The 24784-nt window shown below is 41.2% G+C and overlaps 1 protein-coding gene and 1 long non-coding RNA gene across 2 annotated transcripts in view; one reads left to right on the top strand and one right to left on the bottom strand.

Annotated features, from left to right (window-relative positions):
• On the bottom strand, positions 1 to 14573 carry LOC132767703 (sterol O-acyltransferase 2-like). The gene is made up of 13 exons (XM_067464262.1): positions 14306 to 14573; positions 12800 to 12859; positions 12031 to 12138; positions 9197 to 9479; positions 8237 to 8312; positions 7869 to 7950; positions 7563 to 7608; positions 7173 to 7302; positions 5761 to 5858; positions 4359 to 4457; positions 3828 to 3969; positions 2282 to 2403; positions 1 to 297 (listed from the first exon to the last, which is right to left on the bottom strand). The coding sequence occupies exons 1-13, from the start codon at positions 14386 to 14388 to the stop codon at positions 247 to 249; spliced, it is 1380 nt and encodes a 459-aa protein (XP_067320363.1). The 5' UTR covers positions 14389 to 14573; the 3' UTR covers positions 1 to 246.
• LOC137096114 (uncharacterized) overlaps positions 12098 to 24784 on the top strand; it is a 21769-nt gene continuing 9082 nt past the window's right edge. The window contains exons 1-2 of the long non-coding RNA XR_010909281.1: positions 12098 to 12178; positions 21146 to 21283. This is a non-coding gene — a long non-coding RNA (uncharacterized lncRNA). The remainder of the gene's footprint in view (positions 12179 to 21145; positions 21284 to 24784) is intronic.

Consider the following 24784-nt stretch of genomic DNA (forward strand, 5'->3'; position numbering starts at 1 on the left):
TTTTCAGTTCTCATTAGCAACTTTTTAATTACAGTCTAGCAAGGCGGTAGTTAGTCATTGCAGGCCTTAATATCTTAGAACAGTGTTTCAAAAATTATTAGCTGTTATTCATTCATCTTTCATACAATTCCATTCATACCCACACATATCAAATCCACATTTATCAAATCTGCACATTATATTTCTTGTGACAGGAGCAGAGAGGAGCAATAACTTTTTGAAAGATCAGCCGGGAGTTGTTATGGCTTAGGAATAACAGGACCAAGTACGTGGGGTTACTCTTGTCCAGAATGTAGTCTGAAAGAAAGAAGGAAAAACATCAAGAATAAGAGAGTGGAAGATCATTCAAGAGACAAATGGACATCTAGGAAGTCGAGTTAGATCTGGGTGCAGATAACAAGTTAAGCATATGTTTGGACTCCAAGAGGAGAGTATGAAAGACAAATTTCATGTGAAGGTGCTTTCTAGATGTTGTGGACTTCTGCTCCCAGAATCCCTTTCTAACAGTCTTTAAAGGTGAAGGTTATGGGTGTCACAGTCAACAACAGTATCAGGCTGGGGAAGGCTTCACTGTTATAGACAACAACATCCAAGAAGGTTATGAGTGTCTTGCCCATGGGCCACTCCAAAGGCAGTGCTGGGCTGTCCGAACTTGAAAGAGCAAGTTATTAATTGCTGTTAAGATATGATGGCCACACAGAACATCACATAGAGACAGCATGCTACTGAATACTAGTTGCTGTTGAGGAACAGGGATGTAGGGCATCTTTAGCATTCTTATTTTGCTCCTGGGATATGTAAACAACAAGTAACTGCTTAGTTACCATGGGAAGCAGGATGCTCTAGCACAGGGGTTCTCAACCTTTTTAAACAGAGGGCCAGGTCACAGTCCCTCAAACTGTTGGAGGGCCAGATTATAATTTGAAAAAAATATGAATGAATCCCTATTTACACTGCACATATCTTATTTGTAGTGCAACCCCCCTAAAAGCAATACAATAATTAAAATGAAGAACAATTTTAACAAATATAAACTTATTAGTATTTCAATGGGAAGTGTGGGCCTGTTTTTGGCTGATGAGATAGGATTGTTGTTGTGTGCTTTCAAGCCGCTTCAGACTTAGGTTGACCCTGAGCAAGGGCCGGGTAAATAACCTTGGAGGGCCATATCCGGCCCCTGGGCCTTAGTTTGAGGACCCCTGCTCTAGCACATAAACCACTGGTCTGCTCCAGCAGGCCTTTATGTATACACTTCAGAGTCTTTAAAAATTATATATTCCCTGTAAGATTATATATTCACTTAGTGAGGTGTGAATATGTTTTTTAAAAGTATTTTTCTATAAAATGCAATGGAACTAATGGACTAATAATGGTAATGGTGTAGCAATAGCTATACTTCTATTTATTTATTTATTTATTTATTTATTTTGCTTATATACTGTTCTCAGCCCAGGGGCGACTCACAGCGGTGTACAACATAGGAACAACAAAATTTAAGACATAGTATAAAAACAATTCTGGCCCCAGAGGGGCGCTGATGTCACAGGGGACAAGATGGCAATGTCCTCCCGGCTCCCCTTCTTTATTCTAGCCCCAGAGTGGCCGTTGGTGTTGGGGGAGGGGCGCTGATTTATTTATAGAATAAAATCCCTTTCACCAATTATGAATGATATAAACACCCAATATCTTCAGGAAATGGCTCCAAACAAGTGTACAATGATCACAACTTACATAGACCCATTCCTCTTGTACCTGATGTAATGCAAAACAACAATTTAGAGTTTAAGGAGAGTTTTCCACTTTAATTAAGGTGTGGAGGGGCAGTTACTTTGTTTCCTAAGTTAATACTTGAATAATACTTGAATTGATTTTTAATTTATCATTCCTTATAATTGAAAGAAGCAAGGGGAACTGAAAATGGTATCCTTTTGAATATCTGCAGACTGGATATTCTGCAATCTTGATGGTTTTTCAGCTTGTCTACATATCAACATCCATGTACTTTGGATTCAAGCAGCACTCAAGCCGACATTAGTTGCTTCTAGTCCCAAGAGGCGTCAGCTCCCACTGGCATTTACTAGAAGTGCTTCTCTCATTTACTGATATTTCTGAAATGTCCTGTTTGTGAGATCATACTGGAAGTACGTTAGTAGTACTGTTTGGTTGTGAGCTGATTTATCAATTTCCCTCATACAGAGTAGGAAACAATTGAACCATAATATAGGCTTGTAAGAGAAAAGAGCAGAAAATTTGTTGTACTTCTGTGAGTCAATATACTCACCTTCTGGACTGGACAGTGGATTCGTGCATACCATTCTAGGGATTGCATGGAGAACAGAAGTGCTACACCGAACAGAATACACATCCATAATATGATGTTTGATTTGGGCATTCCCAAGATCTCTATGAAGAAGATTGGTGGAAGATTAGTTGTGCTTAGTGGATTATGATGCACAAAAGGGTTTTGTGAGCTATCCCTGTTTTATAGTTCCTTTTGATTCCCATGTTCAGGAAATAGCACATTCCCTATTTCATGGGGCCCCGTGCATCACTAGTTAGAATGAAACTGATATTATTTGTTTTCAGAAAAGTCCTATCCTATGAGGAAAACAACAAGGAATACAAGTTTATTGATTAACAGTGTTGGGCAGACAGTAAGGCAGGAAGGGAGAATCTTTACGTTTAGACTGCAGCTCTTAAAATATTTTACCATTGGGCATTTAAACTGGAGTGGAAATCTAAAACATAGAAGAGGACTAAGCATCTACAGTGAAGGCTGCCATTGGTTTTGTCATATGGATACATGCACACACATTGTACTCAAACATCGAGATGTACACATGCATTCCTCCTTGAGGCAGTCGGGCTTTATTCCTAGTGAATATATATGAGCCAAGCTAAAGAGTAGTTCTGACATACAGCCAACATCTTATAAAAGCGGTTATCGGATTGATATGACCGCCAGTGCTCAAAACTGACATAGCCAACAGTGCTTAAAAATTTAAGAATGTTTGCCTCACAATTTTGCTTAAACACACATAAATACTAAAGCAACCTTTAAAAAGTCCACAGGTGGACAACGTGTCATGGTACTGCTTGAGGCTCCTGGCACCATTTTTGTGCTTCCAAAGTTTTCCAGAGAATAAAATATTTTTGCTTATTCCTTAATGCCCCCCCCCCCTCCCAAATGCACTCTAGGGTTGTGAAGGACATTTCACATTTGGATCCACGCCATATGCCCCCCAACAATTGTTTACATTTTTTTCCTGAAATGTGCCCTAAGGATATGTGGTCTATTCTTCCCTCCACTCATTTTGCACTAGTGAGCCAATTTAGGACCAGAAGAGCTCATTTTGAAACCGGAAACTTTGCTCTCTGTTCTTTTCTTTTTGCATTCTATACATGACTACTCTCTCTTTTCCTTCACTGCAAAAAATAATTTAACAGAAGCCCTTCTTGTGGCAGATGCAGGAGAGAGGAGCCAATATTCAGAGCTAGATGATGACAACTTAACAAGCAGTTTGGGCTTCTTTTTTTCGGTATGACATGTGTTGGGGGACTGTCATAAAAAGCAAGGTGAGCGAGCCAACTTTATTCCTCTATATTTTACATTTAGTTGTGATTGGATTTATAGTGACAGAATATAATTTAAAAAAAGATTTACAGGCATGGATTTAAAAACCCCAATACATTCAATGTTAAGATTATTTCTGCTCTAATGGGTCTTTATAAAATAATAAACCTTTATTTGTATACTGCTCTATCTCCCCGAGGGGACTCAGGGCAGTTTCCAGCATGGTAAGCATTGCACTTAAGGCAGTACTGACCTGTTGAGATGACAATAAACCAGAATATGGACAGAAGCGGGTAGAAGAAGCCAAGACTCATCATGAAGACATATTCATGCAAAGCGCCTGAAACAATGAAGGTAGACAACACTGCCACAGTCCGGGCCTTTGATTTGAATATCTGGAAGGCATGAAGCACAGGTGAGCCACATGGTGGAATCATATAGCAAGCTTCTGAGCATTTGATGAAGGAGTGTGAATCCATTCTGGAGTATGAAAGCATCTGAGCATCTGATGGAGTGTGAATCCTGATAATCTATTTCTAAATTGGAAATGGATTGTTAGGATTGAATAAATTGTGATCTGTTGTTGGATTCAGATGTCATTATTTCCTGATCATTTGACTACTTACATTGGATGGTGGGGCTTTAAGTAAAAAAAAAAATAATCAGGCAAAGAATCTGGACAGACATGGATTTCCTATGCCTGCTATATGTGCCTGTCTCTGTCTTCTCTGTTCACTCAATGAACTGGACTACCTTTAAATCTGTTTTACCAAGACTTACTTACCCACAGAAGGTCCTGATAGATATAACAGTGCAGCCAATCATGTACTATCACATTCCAGTTCCGTAAGAATGCAGAGACAGATGTGGCATTCCACCAGTCCTGGGCAGGGTGAAAAGAATAAATAAAGGACAACTAGATTTCATAAGAGTAGATGGAGTGTTTTGCAGGCTTCAATTGCCATCTTCCCCAATCTATTTCTGCCTATGCTTAATTTTGTAACTCTAGGGAAGGAGATGCTCTCCAGTCTATATTATAAGTTTGGAGTTGTGACCTGTTCCTTTTAAAAATAGTGTTTGTCATCTAGATCTGTAGCCGGTTACTTGAGTCTGACATGCACCTTGTTTAACTAAATGACAACTCTAAAATTGAGATGTCCATTAGATCTGATGGCCTATTAGAATCATGCAATGAAACCTGTTTGAGATCCCAGCTGGGAAGAGAGGCAGTGGGAGTTGGGAAAATGCTGGTGGAAAGGCCAGACGGAGGGGTGCAGCATCCACTAGCCTTTCCATGGCCAGCATCTGTTTTCCACCAAGCCTGATGGAAAGGTGTGGCTTCCCATCAGCACTTTGGTGGTCAGCACCACCTTACATTACATTCAATAGCAAATACTTTTTTTTGTACATTCAGTGATGTCTTATACTCAAGTAAATACGGTATATTTACTTGAGTCGCCTGAGGGCTGAGGAAAGCGGTATATAAATAAAGTAAATAAATATATTAGAAGAAATCTTTGGGTGGTTCTACACAAGCATTATCATGTATTTTTAACCCGTCTACAGGTTGGGTGTCTGCAAAACGTACACTCCCAATGTGCACTGCAGCATGCAACAAGCCTGAAACAGCATATTAAAAAAAACCTGACTGGAAATTCCAGAATAAGTCATAAATTCTGCTGTAGTTGATCAGTGTATATTCTATAAAAGTTAGATTCCGAGACCGAAAAATGTGGGGCAATCATCGGGACAGGGCTAGTGCTGACACAATTGAAAAATCCAGAATAAATAGCTCGCTGGGAGATACACAAACACCCCCACCCCCACCCCACCGTCAGCGAATCCCAACAGGCTCAGCAAGGAAAAACAATATTCCTGGCTTCGAATTGATCTGCAATCTGTGGATCTTTGTGGCTACCATTCCAGATCCTAAGGTCTTTGTATAGAGATGCCCCACAAAAACCGGTTCACTTTAATCCACATCCTGACTTGGTTCATGTGGCTGTATAGAACCACCCTCAGATAGGTATTAGTCACTTTATTTTCCAAGGAACTGTGAACACTTGCAAAATGCAAATGTCAGCATTTATATAAAGCCAAATATAATCCATGAGGCATATGCATGAGAATGGGGCATAAAACAGTCCAGCCCTTTCCCTGGACCCCCACCAAACCCCTGCAATTACCTTGTAGAAAGTGCGGTCAGCAAAACGCATCATTTCAGCAAAGGCATTAAACCAACAGTGGAGAAAGGCATAACAAATCAGAATTTTCAAGTATAATGCTGTGGGGACAGAAAATATATGTCATCTCAGTTGTACCAATTGCACCAATTAAAGATATGTTAAAATTAGTAGGAAACATTTGAGTTTGCAACACTTGCCATAGTCTAAAGGCAAAATGGCCACACCATGAGGCAAAACCACAGATAGAAGGCCACAGGTAGGATACCCACACCAGAAAAAGATGTAAACAATTGAATGAAGATTTATATTTGGAAGGGTGTGTGCGTGTGCGTGCGTGTCTTGCTTTGAGGCTGAAAAAAAATATGACTTCCATGAAAAGGCCACAAAAAAGGAGGAGGGAGGAGAAGGAAAGAAGGGGAACGAAGGGAAAGAGAAAGGAAGGAGGGATTGAAAAAAGATAGGAAAGAAAGAAGGGAAAAGGAAGGAGGGAAAAGGAAGGAAGGAAGGAAGGAAGGAAGGAAGGAAAGAGAAATGGGGAGGTGTATGAGGGAATAAGCAGATGAAGGAAGAAAAGAGTGAGGGACAAGGTTTATGAGGGAAAGGGAGAAAGAAAAGAAAAAAACACAAAGAAAATGCAAACAATGTGTGTCTACACGTCACTCTGAGGCTGAGAGCTTGTGACTTCCAAGAAAAGTCCAGATCTGGTGTCATTTTGGTGGTCTGGTCATGAAAAGGCCCAGAATGTGGCAAAACACACACACACAAACACACACACGCACACACACGCAAAAGCCCTGAAAGCAATTTTAAAAGGCGAGATGATGACAAAGTTTGCACTGTGGCCGAGAGAGTGTGATTCAAGGTCAAAGGAATGTAACATCCTCAAGGCAACAATTTACGCTGCTTCTGAGTTCAAGACTGTGATAACCATTTCTTAAGGACTAGTTTATGTATTCAGCGTTGCACAAGAATACATTTTGTAGTGCTATTTATTCTCATTGTTAGCTTCACAATTTTAGCTTTACAATGGCAAAGTACCTTCAATTCTAGGATCCATTCTGTTTTTAGAGATTTTTCTAAAGAAGAGGTGTGTGTGTGTGTGTTATAATTAAAGAAATGCGGCATATTTTGGGAAAACTAGCAAATAATTTGGTATTTTGGAAGGTTAGTTGGTTTATACAAAAATGTGGCTTACCTAGTCTGGCAAGACATGCAGATGAAATTTTGAGATTGTGAGAGGGACAATGTTGGTGGGAGCAGAAAAATTACTAAAGGGCTGATGGTTGTGGTTGAATACGAAGGCCAGGGTGAATAAGCTTCCATCTGAAAAATGCTACATCCCTGACTTTTTTCAGTTGATTACTTTGGCTCATCTTCATCATGCAAACAATGCCACTGCTCTGCCCACGTACCGAACAATGTTGCACTGAAGACAATCAGCACGAAACTTCGGAAGGTGAGGGGCTGCTTATACATGTTGCTGAAGATAGGAATTGTGAAGCACTTGAGGAGCATGGCTCCATAAAACAGGCAGATCAGGAACTGCATGAAAAAGGAAGAAAGCTCCATCAGTGTGTGGATGCATTTAAGATAAGTATGGAAATGAAGCCAAGTTCAGCAGAGCCCTTTAAAAAATTCCAGCGGGGCTCGATGTAGCTGGATACTGTGATTGCTTTAATTTCCCACAGTGCATCTCATATGACATGCTTTTAGCTAAGACATTATGGACACTTTAAATGACTAGTAACAAATTGTACTTTTGGCCATGGGCCATTCAAATTTAGGCATTTTGTGTCTCTCACCTTAGCAAAGTTCTCGATGACATACCTCCATCGTACACAGGGTGTCCTGTGAATAGCACAAGGAGAATAGGAAATATTAGATGATTTTTTAAAAAAATTTAAGGGATTTTTTTATGCAAGACTATTGAAGGGCTGGCATTCTGTATGGGAACCACAGTCCAACCTCTGCAGTGTGCCAGGTTCAGACACAATTAGCTCTGCATTCTGAGGATACATCTTCCCCTAATTCCTTTTTCTGATCATTGTGCAGGAATTGTGGATGTAAGAAGCCATCCGAGACTACAGGTATGTGTGGAAAGGACTCACCTTGGATAGTTCTCCCTGTAGATCAAAGTAGGGCAGAAGAGAAAATACAGATAAGTAGAGAATGGAGGTAACTGCAGCTTCCCTGAAAGGGGACAGGAAAAAAGAGACCCCTGAGAAAGAAATAGACATGGGTCTCTATGGCATGCTGAGAAAAGTCATATCCTGAAACAGGGCTTGGAAAACTATCATAAAGCACCTCTTATAGAAATTCCCTCTTCTTCTCAACCATCATGGGTAGAAGAGCCCTGTTCTCATGTCACCTGGCATACCAAGAGTAAAGAAGGAAACCAGAATAAGAATAAGAACTGGAAACCAGATGGGATTCTTTCTTTGCTAAGAACTCCAGAGGGTCTCCAAATAAAGCTCACCATCATGTGACTTGGCCTGAAGGATTGGAGGCACAGTTTCCCGCAAGAAGGAATAGCTTTTCATCAGGAACCGGATCTAAACAAGAAGGGAAAGCAAATATTGATACAACGCATATCTGGGACGCCTTTTACACTGCCATATGAAATCCAGATTATCTGATTTGAACTGGATTATATGGCAGTATAGACACATATAATCCAGTTCAAATCAGATAATGTGGATTATTTGAATTAATAATCTGGGTTATATGGCAGTGTAGAAGGGGTTTGGGACTTAGTGTTTAGGAGCTGCTGAGACAAGATCTGAATTGGGAACCAAAGCCACCATCTCCTTACTTAAGGGAGGAGTTTCACACTCATGTTCTTTTCTCAGGTTTAGCAGACAAGGTGATACTGCTCTCACTTGAGGCTCAATACCACCATTGTGGAAAATCAAAGACTGGCATTATATCTACCAGCTTAGCATGGAGTGAGTGAAACAAGAACAAAATAAGTTTCCCCTTGAGTTGGTGAAGCCATTTGTTCTGATCTGGCTTTGAGTAGCTCGTGGCTCAGGTATAGATGGATCTGCTCTCCTGCTTGCTTTGCAACTTTGGTCCCTATTTGCCAAAAGTAACAACTTCACGCAAAGCCAAACACCCATGACTGTGTCAATGTTGGGCCAGTATGAAATGTTAGCCAAGGAGCTCCCTAATTCTGTGAGTGGCAAGTAGGTATGTAGCTGTTCTCACATTGCTATTTTTAAACTCAGGGGATGCCTATCCCTTCTTTTCTGTATAAAGACAAGAAGGCAGTTTTCTGAAATGACTTCTACCCATGTAGAAAAATAAATATTACCGTCACTGACAATATTTTCAGTCTTCCTTGCACTATTCTTATATGTAAGGACTACATGCTTTTGACATCCAAACACAGAATTGCAGCTAAAATTACTTCTAGATTCATTTCCTAATCTCACACCTGCTCAAAGGTAATGATGCAACAGGAGGCAGGCCCTAAAGGCTGTGAAATGAGAGTGTAGACAGGATAGAAGCCCAAAACAGTAGCATGGCCGATCAGCAACACCACTGCTCCAATGATTGTGAGGAAAGTGGACATCTGGAGTGTCTTCAAAAGGTTGACCCAGATTTGCAGGACTTGATAGGGCACCAATAAGGTGTAGAGGAACATGACGAGCCAAGGCAAGAATGTCATGTGTAGCCGTCCAAAAGCAAAGACCATCACTTCAAAATCAAGGAAAATGCTGTGAATGACAGAAAAGAAACTGTGAATACACAACAACGAAGACTAGGATAAAGTAGATTAACAGCAAGGCAGGGTCATTAGGCCCCTTCTACACTGCCATATAATCCAGATTATCAAATCATATAATCCAGATTATCTAATTAGATAATCCAGATTATCAAAATGGATAATCCAGATTATCTGCTTTGAACTGCTTTGATATGAGTCTACACTGCCATTTGTGAATGTTTTAAAGAGCCTTAACAAAAGTCACAACTGGCACCCATGACTATTGTTCTCTGTACCGGCATATCAGCATACCCAATGTAGGAAAACTTTGCCTGCTCTCTACTTTCTTTACCTATCTAAACCACAGTTTACCAATATTCTAATTTACAGTGGGAGCTGGAGGGTCCACCTGAAGCATCAGATTCTGGTCTGAATCCTTAGGCCAAATAGCTCACTAGTGGAATAAAGACTATCCAACTCTCTCGGATGCTCCATAATTTTTCTTCCTCTGCTTCTCTACGGAGTACTTTTCTCCACTAGAGGGACACCTGTGCCAGGAACTGTGGTCAGATTTCTTTTAGAGAGGGTTCCTCGGGTGTGTATGTAAGCGGATCATGATTCTGGCATTCTTATAAAAGCTGAAGAATGCTTTGCATAAACTCCAGGAAAATAAATTATAATGGAGCCTCAATTTGTTCAAACGGAATTGGGATGGGAAAATTTTCTTTTTGTGATCTTCAAATGACAACAACTATCTAGGGAGCCCCTTTGTGGCACAGCGGGTTAAACCACTGAGCTTCTGAACTTGCTGACTGGAAGACTGGCAATTCAAATTCGGGGAGCAGGGTGAGCTTCCACTGTTAGCCCCAGCTTCTGCCAACCTAGCAGCTCAAAAACATGCAAATGTGAGTAGATCAATAGGTACTGCTCCTGCAGGAAGGTAACGGCACTCCATTTAGTGATGCCGGCAACATGACCTTGAAATGTCTATGGATAACTCCAGCTCATTGGCTTAGAAATGGAAATAAGCATCATGCCCCCCCCCCCCCCCCCCCCCCGAGTTGGACAAGACTAAACTTAATGTTAGGGGAAACCTTTACCTTTATCTGGGCTGTTCTTTTCAATTGCAAAATGAAACATACTATAGTAGTGGAAGACATCTTTGCATCAGTGAGTAGGGGAGAAGGGCAAGCAGGCCATCTCTGTCAAAATGCAGAAGAAGGGTGCTTCCAGACAGCACTCAAATTTGTGCCAAAGTGGGTTTTTAAAAGTGGATTTGAGTCCCCACATCCACCCGCAAAATCCAGGCTTTCCCATGTGTGTGTGTCCTCATGCCATCCTGGTAACTACTGGGGTGGTATGGAACACTTAGAAGCCCCTCCAAAATAAGCCCTTAAAATGTAAAACAACTTACCGGGTCACCATTAAGGTAAGAGTCCTCCAGGCACATAGCACGTAGAAGTGATGTGCCAGGAGATTGGGGGAGGGGGAGGAGAGTGAGGAGCAATCTCTCCCCCCCCCCCCGGTCTCCTGGCTCGTTGCAATTGGAGGACTCCAGCAGTACCTTAATGGCGGTCTGGTACGTTGTTTTGCATTTTAAGGGCTTATTTTGAGGGAAGGGTTGGGTGCCATCTCACATCTTTGGGATCCAGGAGCCCAAAAGGTTTGAGATGGCTATGTGGACTGACCCCTCGGGTAGTTCCAGGACTACCCAGTAGTAAGCCCTCACAGGTCCAATACCCCATTAGACCCAGGCCGTTCATGAAGGGGTATTTAATTAATTCAGGACAAAGCAGGGTTTATCTGCTTTGTCCCAAATTAATTTGGAGAGTAGGATGTATTTCCCTTTATTAAAAGATACAATTACTGATTAGTCTGGCAGACAAACAAAGCTTAAGAGGTGGGGTAGAAATATTTTTCTTTGTATTAACTGGGGTAACAAATTATTTTAGGCTGGCCCTGAGCCAGGAAGAGGAAGCTGGAAAAATCCCAATGTCACTTTGGGATACAGGAGCCCCCGGTGGCGCAGTGGGTAAAACCCCTGTGCCGGCAGGACTGAAGACCGACAGGTCACAGGTTCAAATCCGGGGAGAGGCGGATGAGCTCCCTCTGTCAGCTCCAACTCCTCATGCGGGGACACGGGAGAAGCCTCCCACAAGGATGATAAAAACATCAAATCATCTGGGCGTCCCCTGGGCAACGTCCTTGCAGACAGCCAATTCTCTCACACCAGAAGCGACTTGCAGTTTCTCAAGTCACTCCTGACATGACAAAAAAACCCAACTTTGGGATACGAGGCTTTTGGACGCAGTGTTCTCATAGGAGTGCCTCTCTCCCACAGTTTTATGGTAGGTTTGTTGGCCCTAGTAAAGGAATGACATCACTGTGGAGTTTGAACTCTTTCCTTGTTGAGCAACATGGCTATTTTATATAAAAAAATATTGTTTCGGGTTTTTTTAATCATTTGAAGAATATCCAGTCCTCTCTTCCTCTGACAGGCTATTTTGGAATGCTTAAGCATGTAATGCAAGAAGGTTCTCAGGCTCACTCATGAACCATACCGTCCTGTATCGATGAAATCCACAAGGACCGCCCTAAGAACGAAGATACAGAGTACTGCCACAAATACGTTGTAGATGGTGCGGAAATGTTGCACTTCCAGAAGCTCACTGGAAAAGAGAAACAAATACCAGGGTTAATTCTGAGTGGGTAAGTGCTTATGTGGAAGATTCAATATTAAATAATTGAGTTTAGTCCTGTGGCTCCCTGGGATCAGCTGTGAATCCAGATAATATACTGTATATTAAGGCTAATGGCCTGGAATTGTAAGGATGGAACAACAGAATCCAACATCATACAAGAATATGGTCTAGGATTGAGAAGTAAGGGGAGAGTTTTGTAACACATTGGATAACAAAAGAGACGACTGTGTACATGGGTGTCTTGGCCAATAAAGAATTCAAATAGACTACATAATTGGAAGCAGAATATGGTAGTCTTCACTTTGTTGAGGGCCATGCTCCCTCTGGTAGAGAAGGCCAAAGGCCTTGTAAAACCGTTAAGCCATACTAGTTAAAGTGGTGTCGCACTGCATCAGTTCTATAGTGTCCATGTATCCATACTGCTTTTTAAAAAGAGATCCATTGGATAATGCAACAACGTTAAGAAATGTTCCATGTGCTTGCAAATCATCTATACTGGAATAAAAATAACTTGCCCAGAGTTATCTGGAAAGTCTCTAGAGCTCCAGAGACATTCATTTCATACAGTGTCCCTCTTATTTTTTATCTTTATCTGTTAGGTCTGGGAAAGAGAGAAAAATATACTCACTCAAACAATGACTTGCTTTCAGTAAAGACTTTCCGTTTCAGCAGAAATGGGCTCATCTTTCTGTGGGATTTCAAGATAGGCATTAGTAATAATACTCTGATTTTCTTCTTGCCCTAATGGTATTGTATTTGTTGTCATTCAAGTGGGTGTATCAGACACCTACCCTGTTCATGAAAGACTAGCTACCTGCCTCTGTGAACTTATTCAATTCAATTTAGTTTTCATTAGACTTCCTATGTGACTTTAAGAACTGGTGCCTTACTTTGCTTCCTTTCCTCTTTTGTTCCCAGGCTGTTTCTTTCTGTGTTTTATGTATATCTTTTGCATGCTAAGCTTGTAGGTAAGGAATACTTAAGAGTGTCCCAACTTCAGAGCATATTGTGTTAAGAGCTGTCACTTAGCCCAGGTTCCACTTTGACATAAGAGCAGAGTTTTGAGTTAAGAGGGAGCGCTCTAGTGGGAGTACAGGGCTTTAGGGCCTCTGTGCCTCATGCTCTTGTCTACTTTGGAAAATTGCTGCCTGCATTGCTTTTGTCTGCTGTGAGGAACTTTGGGTTATTTGATTTTGTGTGCGGTTTTTTTATTCCTGGTATGTTTGGTTTCATGAAGAGAGAGAGGGAAAGAGCAAGGGAGGGAGGAAGACTGAAATGCAGGCCTGTAGCTGGGGGAGGGGGGGGTTAAAAAAAAAACCTGGTTTACTCATGAATTTTAACTGGTTAACCAAATCCCCATGCTAAGTCTATGAGATGCAAAAAATTAAGAGTTTCTCCAGAACAAGCACTATCTCAAGCAAATATTGACAATTTAGTCACACTGTCATTACTTACAGCAATAGCCGATGTAGCGAAGCAAGTAAGTTGGGGGGGGGGGGATTGAATGCTTTTATTAAGGAGGCCAGACTTGGTGGAGGTGGTGGGGGGGGGGGGCAGAGCTGCAGGCTATAGACATCTAATCACCTCTCAACAAAAGTTTGCTCCAGGCACTGTCAGGCCATTATATGCTAATCAAGGTGGTCAGTTGAAATATTCACACCTAGCTCCAGTAGACAAAGAGTCCTTTGTCCCACCCTGGTCATTCCACTGATATATAAACCCCTTTTCCAAGTTCCAACAGACCTCACTACCTCTGAGGATGCCTGCCATAGATGCAGGCGAAACGTCAGGAGAAAATGCCTCTAGACCATGGCCATATAGCCCGAAAAAACCTACAACAACCTACCATTTTAAAGTTGGTATTTCTTTTCAATTGCTTGATGTGAATGGGCATTTATATATTATTTCTTATTTATAAAGTTCATTTTCTTATTTTAAAACACATAACAAAAAATGTGTGTGTGTGTGGGGGGGGGGGGGGGGCGGTGGCTCCCGGAACAGATTAATAGCATTTCAGTGGGGAAATTGCTTTGAGACCAGAGCATTTTGAGTTAAGAGCTCAGTCACAAAACTAATAACTCTTAACTCAAGGTATCACTGTATATAGATGTTGATACAAGATATTGGCACTTGCCTTGGTTCCTGTTTTTTCTGGGCCTCCCCTTGCAATCTCCTTGGTCTCATCCCTTCATCAGTGCTCAGCATCCCCGGCTCCATGTTGGTACCAAATTCAAAGAGGCACTCATTGAGTTTAAGTTTGACAGTCTGTCCTGCTTGTCAGAAGGTTCAGTGAACAGAAGGGTAAAAAGTTATCACCTGGAAGGAAAGAATTGCAGCTTGTTAGTGAATGTTTTAAAAGAGGCTTAACAAAAGACACAACTGGCACCCATGACTATTGTTCTCTGTACCGGCATATCAGCATACCCAATGTAGGAAAACTTTGCCTGCTCTCTACTATCTGCTCTGTACTTTGCTCTCTGTCACATTAAATTGGGACCTCAAGGCCAGTGACCTCATTCTGACTGCCAGTTTTGAAGAAGAGTCATTTTCTGCTGTTTAAATTGGCAGCACCTTCCATTTTGAAAGCTGAAAATAAGCTTAAATATTTACACCTCACCTTCTGACTCCCATAAGTCTCTAGTGGGGAAATAAAGCTATTCTGGAAAAGAATGCTAGTGCCTAGATGTATCAATTTACCATGCCTTCCTATGCCTACATTTAGGGTATGTGCAGTCCCTGTTGGCTATCTGTGTGTTGTTTGCCTGTGGCCATTGCTTAGAAGACATAAGTACTCATGGTCAAGGCTACATTTGTCAAATGAGTCTGAGTTTTCCTCATTCAACACAGTTTAAAATCTCCTCCCCTATCCCCCAAGATCTCTCTAAATCCGAGCAATACAAATTTCTTTTAGAGTTTGCACACAGACACATACCGTATATACTCAAGTATAAGTCACATTGGACAGACCACATCAGATCTAGTTTCTGATAGAGAACATATGCTATCCAGTAGTAGCCATCTGCTCGCCCACAGAAAACCATATTTAATAAGCCTTGGCACTATAAGAGGGTTTCGCAAGACCAGTTGCTTTCGTTGCAACAGTGTAGTAACGGTGAGGTCGTGGACCATATTTTAGTTCTTGCGGAGCACTGGTAGTCCACGGACCACAGGTTGGGAACCGCTGCTATAAAACATACACCACAAATGCATCCTGGAATGCACATCAAAAGTGATACAGTGCTTTAAAATCCCAGGAAAGTCTGTGTTCTATCAAAAATCTGCTGTAACTGATTTCTGTGTATCCCAATTTGAGGGCAAAATCAGGTCTGCAAAATGCAGAGTGCATTGCAAACATCTGCTCCTCCTGAAGCCCAGTAAAATTCGCAAGAGGGATTTGCCAAAAAAGCGCAAAGGCCATGGCTGGGCAACTGAGGGGGGGGGGGGCTAGCCAATCCCCTGGGAGATAAAATCGATTACCTCCACTGCTACCTGTCACTTTCTCTCTCCTCCCCCCCTAACTCAATATGCCTCTAGTGTACTGATGTTATTATGTGTATGTCTGTTTCTGCCGCATTGAATTGTTGCCCACTTGTAAGCTGCTCTGTCCTCTTCGGGGTAAGAAGAGTAGGGTATAAATGCTAATGAAAATAAGTAATAATAAAGAAATAAATTCGCATCTCTTGGGGAAATGGGAAAAAACTAAGTTTGAAGCCAGGATCCATGTTCAACCTTATCACTTTCCTGGCCTCTAATTGGTTCTAGATCTATCCCACACAGTGAAACTGGTTCCTTTTCATCCACTTCCAAACTGGCTCCTCATGTTTTTGTAGAACTACCCTGAGATAATCAGCTTCAAGATGCTGTTAGCTGTTTACATTTGATGCATGGAGAAAGATTTTAATTACTGCAATTAGTACTGTATACAGATAGAGGCAGCCAGCTAAACTGATGCTCTGGATTCATTTGGTCCTAACTTCTTTGAAGTAACTTGACAGAGATCCCTGGTGAGTTTGGTGGGTAGAAGGTGTCTGTAGTTTTAGTTTCAATATCATAGACTCATTATAGACATGGAAGGGATCCTATGGGCCATTATATGGTTCTTAACATCAGTAAGACCAAGGAGCTTATAATGGACTTCAGAAATAACAGACCAGAAACCCTGCCCTTAGTCATAAATGGAGACCAAGTGAAGTGGGTGACCAGTTTCAAGTTCCTGGGTGTCACTGTTAAGGAGGATCTGACCTGGGGCATCCTTACGGCAGCTTTCGTGAAGAGGGCCCAGCAGAGACTGTACAACCTGAAACTTCTAATGAACCAACAACCTAATGAAAAACTGCTGGTGACTTTCTGCCACTGTCCTATATAGAGTGTCCTAACCTACTGCATCTGCATATAGTTTGGTAAATGCATAGGGAGGTGCTTCAGAGGGTCACCACTTCTGCACAGAGAATAATTGGTTGCCCTCTCCTCTCTTTGGAAGAACTTTATAAAAAGCTCAGAACATTCTTGGGGATCCATCTAACCCAGCATATTCTTTTTTAAAAAAATTATTGCCATCTGGCGGAGTGACAAAGATGACATACTGAGAGAACCGTGGATATGTTGAACTCCATGGTGTCACATTGACGTGGCATTGGGTGCTGTGCGGTGTTGGCTGGAGTGTGGAGGGAATGGATGTGTTGTTTTTATAATGTGTTCTAGGGAAGGCAGTGAGTCGCCCCTGGGCTGAGAATTGCGGTATATAAGCAAAGTAAATAAAATAAATAAAATGACAAAAAAGCTGTCCTGTTCTATTATGTCCAACCTCCGGTTCAACATGATGTCCAACTTAGAGCATTCCCAGTAGATAGTAAGATAATTGGTTTCACAGTCAAAGTGTGCTCATCCTCAAAAGGTTCCTTCTAATGTTCAGCTGAAATCTACCATCTTGTAACTTGAAAACATTAGACGTATTTCTACTTTATGAGGGAGCACAGAAGAAAACACCCCTCCTCTCTGTGGCAGCTCTTGAGGTATTTAGCAAGTGTGATTATGTTCCCTTAGCAGTAGCTTCACCAGGCTGAGCATGCCCAAGTCCTTCAACATCTTCTCATACATGTTTTGTTCTTCATACGCCTTATCATCCTCACTGCCCTTCTTTAAGTGCATTTCAACTTACCAAATCCTTCTTCAAACGAGGCACCCAGAACTGACTGTGGTATACCAGATGAAATCTGACTAGTGCAGAATATAGGCAGCCCACTTCTCTTGGAAACAATGTTTCTGTTAGGGTATTGTGTGGTTTCTGGGCTGTATGACCATGTTCTAGCAGCATTTTCTCCTGGCGTTTTACAACAACTACAACAACAACTTATTTATATCCTGCCACCATCCTCCCGAACAGGTTTGGGCCATGTGATAGTGCTTCTTTCTATTCCATATTTAGTCAGTTTGCTGATCAAAATACCACAGGAAATTTCTCCACATCATTTCCACCATCCACTAAACTAGTCAATTTTTAAAGGGTTAATGTGGCAGGATTTGTTTTTTATAAAGCCATGCTGGCTCCCACTAATTACTTAATTGCTATCCCCTGTCCATAAATTATGTTGGGCATTTTCATGAAGCAAACTATCTAAAGAACTTGACGGTAGCCAAATATCGCTGCCTGTTTTCCAAATCTAGGTGCAATGTGCTCCTGTCTGAATTGCTGTGTGGGAGATTTGCAGGTACCCCATATAATGAAAGACTCTGCCCATGTAACAAACAGGAAGTAGAGTGCATCTACCACATTCTACTGTCGTGCAGTTTCTATGAAAAGGCCCAAGCAGACATAATCAACCCCCTACTAAGGAATTTACCAGCAAGTTGAGTGAAATTTTATGTGAAGTTTCTACTTAGTGACAACCTTCCCTACATGACCTTGGCGGTTGCCAAGTTTCTTTCTGAGGCAGCCAGAGTTAGACATTTCCCAATTTTAGACACAGGCTGAAAGTCTTTTACCTATGTTTTTAGCCAACATATATTTTAAGCAAATTTTACTGTTTGTGTGTTCAATCAACTGGATATTCTCAATCTCGTTACCTGTATAACTTATATGCTACAGTGTAATAAGGGACTTTGGACCAGAATAAAAATGTTGATACCATTGCTATCAGCATATATGTCATTAATTCACCTAATAACTGTACTTGCTTAGCTCAGGCAATAGTGGACTATGCCCATGATAGATCAATATATCCAGGATTGAATTAAGTTGTAGTTTTTCAGTATAACTGATTGAAAAATGGAAGAAGACTAACCTCTTTAGATAACAAAGGCAGCCCACAGTCATTTGTCCCAATGAAGTGTAGGGGACCCCCTGCTTGGGGTCCTTGCTGAGTCTGTCACAGAGGGCAGCAAAATGAAGAGAGTCTAGTCTCCAGAGGTAAAGCAAATCTCGTTTATTTTCTTCACGACCGTGGAGAGACAGAACAAGCCAGAAACAACACAGTGTTTCAAAGTGGCTGCCCGTGCTCTACATCTCAAAAGTGGCCCTTCTTATACCCTTTAATAAACATCTTAAACAATGAGATTAGGCAAAAGGTCAAACATCCTATACCTGGTTATACATTAAAGTTTCCTACTTTTGCTGGTTCTGCATTCCCTAAATTAAGCAATAAGGATGTGAATGAAAGGTCATATAGACAGAAAAGCTACATGTCACTCCTTCCAGTATGGGAGGGGGACTTCTGTTTCCTCTCAGTCTTTGGTTCATAGTGACCTATTAAGCCTGACCTCTTCATTATTCTGCTGACTAGTTTTTCTTTCCTTATTCTGCAGGTTTTCTGTGATACGTGTCTCTAGCTCCTCTGTCACTCTGTAACTTGTAAATGACCCTTTGCTTTGCCAAACAGCAGGAAATGCCTATTTTCTATTCTTATCTTAGTTTGTCAAAGTACTTATTTCATTCGCCTGCTTTGAATCTGCCTGCTTTGAAAAGGGGAAAGGTTACTGTCTTATGTAAAAAGCTTCTATAGTATAGGTTTTTAGATTGATTCAACTTTAGGATTATTAATTATTAGGATTTTCAGGCTTAGCCTCCTTCAACACCACCATGAAGGACAAGATAGCAGTGTCTCAAATAAATAGTGCAGATTCATTAAAGGCATGGTTTATCTGCCCCTTCTTACATAAGGATTCAAAGACTAGTAAGAGAGTCATCCAGCTCACCTACAACACCCAAATCATCAATCAAATCATTTTCTTCTGTACACTCTGTGGACACATTACTCTGTATGATATTCCTGGCTGAACTACAAAATTAATTCAAAAGTAGTCATTATTTCAGAAACTGGATCAGATGCCTACTGTTTCTGCAATGTGCTGGGCAGTTTGTTTGGGTTTGAAGAAAGTGAGGTCTTGTCGAAGGCTTTCATGGCCGGAATCACTGGGTTGTTGTAGGTTTTTCAGGTTGTATGGCCATGTTCTAGAAGCATTCTCTCCTGACATTTCACCTGCATCTATGGCAGGCATCCTCAGAGGTTGTGAGGCCAGTCTTTATGTCCTAGCATTGAATCTTTGCCGTATATATGTTGGGCTCCGCCCTGAGTCCCCTGCAGGGTGAGAAGAGCAGAATAAAAATGTTTTAAATAAATAATAAAGAAATAATATGGATTTTATATTGCAATGTAGATGGAACCATCCTGTGACATGCATAATGTTTCATATGAAATAAACACCAAAGATTGAGTTGCAGTGAAAGGCCTTATATTATATTTCACCATTTAATTTGCTCTTTAGAATTTTTTTGATCTTTTGGACATATTCTTTGTTGACCACATTTTTTACGTGTCCATGCTTGATATTGTCCAGCTGTAGTATGCCCAGATATTTATAGGCTTGAGGCTGATTGCATTTTATAGTTTGTCCATTTGGCATGTCTATGCTCTCACTTCCTTTAATGTCACTGTGGCACATTTGTCTAGGACAAACTCCATACTGATGTCAGTGCTGACTTTTTTTCAAGATTCTGACTGTTGTTCAGTGAATGGATTTCAGTTTCTGATTTTCCATAAAGCTTTAGATTATCCTCTAGGCACAGGGTGTTAGCCACAGATACAGGTGAAATGTTAGGAGAGTATGCTGCAGGAGCATGGCCTTAAAGTCTGAAATATCCACAGCAACCCAGTGATTCCAGCCATGAAAGCCTTCAACAATACATTTTCTTATGGAATACGTGGTCATTTGTTTCAATGAACTACATTAGCCTAGTTTATCCATATTGAAATATAAGCTAGTTCATGTGATGTGATACAATTTGGAAGTGAGCCAGACTGCAATACTTTGGAAATATGTAACATGTTTCAGAAATATCCTAAGACTAGTTTATAAACCCAGCTTTGCCTAGATATGCAGTTTTTCATTATTAGCTTTATGATTTTACGAATAGTTCTCATTAGAAAATGAATATCTATATAATGGAACATTTTATAAAATTGTATAGGTGATGGGTTGCATTTTCTATTGGCTCAAGACCTGGCCAGGCTACAACTCCCAACTGCTCCAGATGTGGTTGGCTGGATTTTTCCTCTGCCTCAGATCTGGCTGGATTGGAATTGACAATGGAGCAGGTCTCTGGATGATGTGTGGCAATTCCGACAGATGGTCTGATTAGGCCACCAGTTGGGTCATTAAGGGGAGGTATAGCTGGTTTGATCCAGATCCATCATGGGTAGGATTCAGAAGGCTTTCTGGATGTGGCTGGACTACCACCATCCTCCATCAACCCTCCCCTTTCTGAACCCTTCGATTGTTTTAAGTTGCATAATTAAGTTCTATATGTGCCAAATCCAGATCCATCAAGTCATCTAGCAACCTTTGTGATACAAAACAACAAAACAAAACAAAACACTTTGAGTTTTATATACAACGTATGTGTATGTATGTATGTATGTATGGATTTGCCTTTGCCTTTAGATGATTTGAATACATTTCCTTTCGACTGTATTTGCAGAGAGCTGTTTAGAAAGTACAGATAATAATGCTCTGCCACATCTTGCCTTGGACAAAGTCCGGGGAGCAGTTTCTTCAGGAAGCATTCCAGGTCCTGATAGAAGAAGGTGTGAGAAAAGGGATGGATGTCTCTGAAAAGGTAAGACTTCTTCTGAGTGCTATTGATCTCTGTACTTCCCAGCCTAACTCCGCAGCTGATGTAAGAAACAAAACTTGGGAATTTACGTTTCAAAAATAATTAGTTGCAATGTGCACCACTCAAATCTATTTCAGTTACTTTGAAAACACTACGGAATAGTGCAAGCTACTTGCCTGTGATACAAAACAGATTTGAATACCGTTAGGTTACATGCACCCTGCAATTATTTAATTCTTCAAAAGCAGTTTGCCTACAAGACAAAAGGAATAATGTGATTGCATTAAATGATCAGTATAGATGGAGCCTATGACCTAGCTGAGAGCCATGTCAGCCTTTGAATGTAGATGAGGACAGATTACCATCTTCTCAGTGCAAAACTCTGGAGCGAGTGGTTGCTTCCCAGCTCCAGGGATTCTTGGATGAAACTAATTATCTGTACCCATCACAGGCCTGGCCATGGTACTGAGACGGCTTTGATCACCTTGATGGATGACCTCCGCAGGGCGAGTATGTCCTTGTTGGTTCTCTTTTATATCTCAGTGGCTTTCAATACCATCGATCAGGGTATCGTTCCGGGGCAACTCTCCAGAATGGGCTTTGATGGCACTGCTTTACAGTGGTTCCACTCCTTGGCAAAGTTGGTGAAGCTGGGGGACACCTGCTCAGATCCCTGGCCTTTAACCTGTGGGGTCCCGCAAAGTTCTATGGTTTTTCCCATGCTTTTTAACATTTACATGAAACCACTGGGCGAGGTCATCTGAGGTTTTGGAGTTCGGTGCCATCTCTATGCAGATGACACATAACTCTACTACTCATTTCCACCTCATTCCAAGGAAGCCCCTTGGATTCTGGACCAGCATCTGGCTGCTGTCATGGGCTGGATGAGGACCAACAAGCTGAAGTTAAATCCTGACAAGGCAGAGTTCCTCCAGATCAGTTGTTCGGCTGATTGGGGTATAGGGTGGCAACCTGTGCTTGATGGGGTCACACTCCTCCTGAAGACACAGGTCCACAGTCTGGGAGCCCTCCTGTACTCAACGCTGACACCTGATGCCCAGGTGTCGGCGGTGGCTGGGAGGGCTTTAGCACAGTTAAAACTTGTGCATCAGCTGCAACTGTACCTCGAGAAGTCTGACTTGACTATGGTGGTCCATGCCATAGTTACCTCAAGGTTGGATTACTGTAATGCACTCTATGTGGGGCTGCCCCTGAAGATGGCCCAGAAACTGCAGTTCATGCAAATATTGGTGGCCAGATTTTTAATAGAAGCACATTATAGGGAGCCGTCAACCCCGCTGTTTAAAAAGCTCCACTGGCTGCGGATAAGTTTCTGGTCCCAATTCAAGGTGCAGGTCATTACCTATAAAGCTCTAAACAGTACATGACCTGCCTATCTTCCCAACTGCTTCTTCCCCTACAAACCCACATGTTCTTTAAGATCCTCTGGGGAAGCTTTTCTCTTGCTTCCACCTCTGTCTCAGGGACACCTGATGGAGATGAGAGAAAGGGCCTTCTCACTCGTGCCCCCCCCCCCCCCCGGCTCTGGAACTCCCTCCCCAGGGAGATGAGGCTAGCACCCTCCCTTCCCACCTTCCACAAGGACTTAAAAATGTGGATGTTCTGCTGTGCTTTTGACTAGGCGATTCCCTGGACAGCCAGCCCCAGTTAGGACCCAAAAGTCTTGTCCTCAAGCACTTTACGATTGTTATATCAAAATCCTTAATGGTAAATCATTCTTATTCTCATTGCTGCTATATGATGTTTGCATTTTAATCATTAACTCTATCCTCTAATGTTGTGGCACCAGTCCACCCACCTACGATGAGACATTGAACTTTGCTATTTCGTTGTTTTGATGTTCGTTTTATATACTGTTTAATGTTGTTGTTTTATTTCGTTATATTGTTTTTTGTTATTTTGTTGATATGCATTTTAACATGTTACGTGTTAACTGTTCTGTTGGGCTTGGCCCCATTGTAAGCTGCCCCAAGTCCCTTTGGGGAGATGGAGGCGAGGTATAAAAATAAAGTTATGATTAAAGTTATTTTTAGTTGTGATCCCTTGGCTGTGGAACGCCCTCCCTAATGATATCAAACTGGCCCCCTCCCTCCTGGTTTTCAGGAAAAGAGTGAAAACCTGTCCATGGGATTAGGTGTTTGGATAGTGCAATATAGATCTGGCATAACTGTAGCAACACAAATAACGACTTCGGGAATAGGTATCATGGTTTTAACAGTTTTACGATATTATGTTTTTATCTGTATTTATTTATATGATGTATCATATTTTATTTGATTGTATATGTGGCATTGAATATTGCCATATTGTAAGCCGCTCTGAGTCCCCTTTGGGATTAAATAAAATAAATAAATAAACTGTTTTCGACTTCAGGCAGTAAAATGTCTTCAGGCCATTTTGAGTGACTGTCTTTCTCTGCATAAAGGAGGGGATAGCACTGCTCTTTATCCCCTTAATCATTACTTTCTAGTGTTTTCATTGCCCAAAGTGGGAGAGCCAATAATATAATAGGTTCTCCCTTTATCTGGGAGATATAGTTTCCCCTTTAGGTAAACAAAGATTAAGGACATGTTGGTTTAAGTTACATTTATTGTAGGGGTCACATCACAAAGGAGCACCAGAGATCATAAAAGAGAAAGAATTGCTCAATCAGATTGGACAAGAGGGGTCCAGACTTCCAGTTTCTTATGACCATATGAGACCTAGAACACCATCTATATCATGAATAGGAGTATTCAGTTAGATATGTTATTTATATATCTGTTATGTGTTAGGGATTATTTTTCTTTTAACTTCTGCTGAGTGTGAATTAGGCTGTTTGTAATGTTCCAATATCTCCCAAGCAATGATTGAAGGAATGTGTCTTCGTGTATGAGATACTCTTTTACTGAGGTAAGGTTGCTTGATCAGAAAAAAGCTTTCAATTAAATATTTCCTCTTTCTTCATATGCCTTTGCATATTGGTCAGCCATCCTGTTTGTAGGTGTGTGATTGGAAAGTGCCCAAGAAGCTGAAACGAATTCTGGACCTTGATCTAAGAGAAAGTGGAAAAACAAATAAGAGGTTGTTGGAATGTTGCCAGGATGTTATCAGATACAGTGTGAAAACATGTGAATATCTTGCACTGACAACTAACTTAGAGAGAGTAGATTTTTCCCTCTTGCCCTGATGGGCTTGTGATATTGTTTCTTTTCCACATAGCTATTGTGAGACTGTGATCCTCAGTTTAATACAGTCTGTTATTTCTCAGTTTATTATTCTTTTTAATTAAGAGCTGTTTAACAGTTAAATTGACTGCTTCAGAGCGAGGTGGGCTCTTTCTCTTTGGAGATCTTTCGTTGTGGATATTATTCAGTTAGATACAGCCTGTTTTCATTTTAAAACATATTCTAAATTTCATTTCTATTGAAACCAATGTAACAAGGAGGTAACAATGTACATCTCATTTATTTAAATAAGAATAAAGATTTAATCTGAATCCAA

Source organism: Anolis sagrei, chromosome 2 (genome assembly GCF_037176765.1).
Source record: "Anolis sagrei isolate rAnoSag1 chromosome 2, rAnoSag1.mat, whole genome shotgun sequence".
Taxonomy (NCBI): Eukaryota; Metazoa; Chordata; class Lepidosauria; order Squamata; family Dactyloidae; genus Anolis; species Anolis sagrei.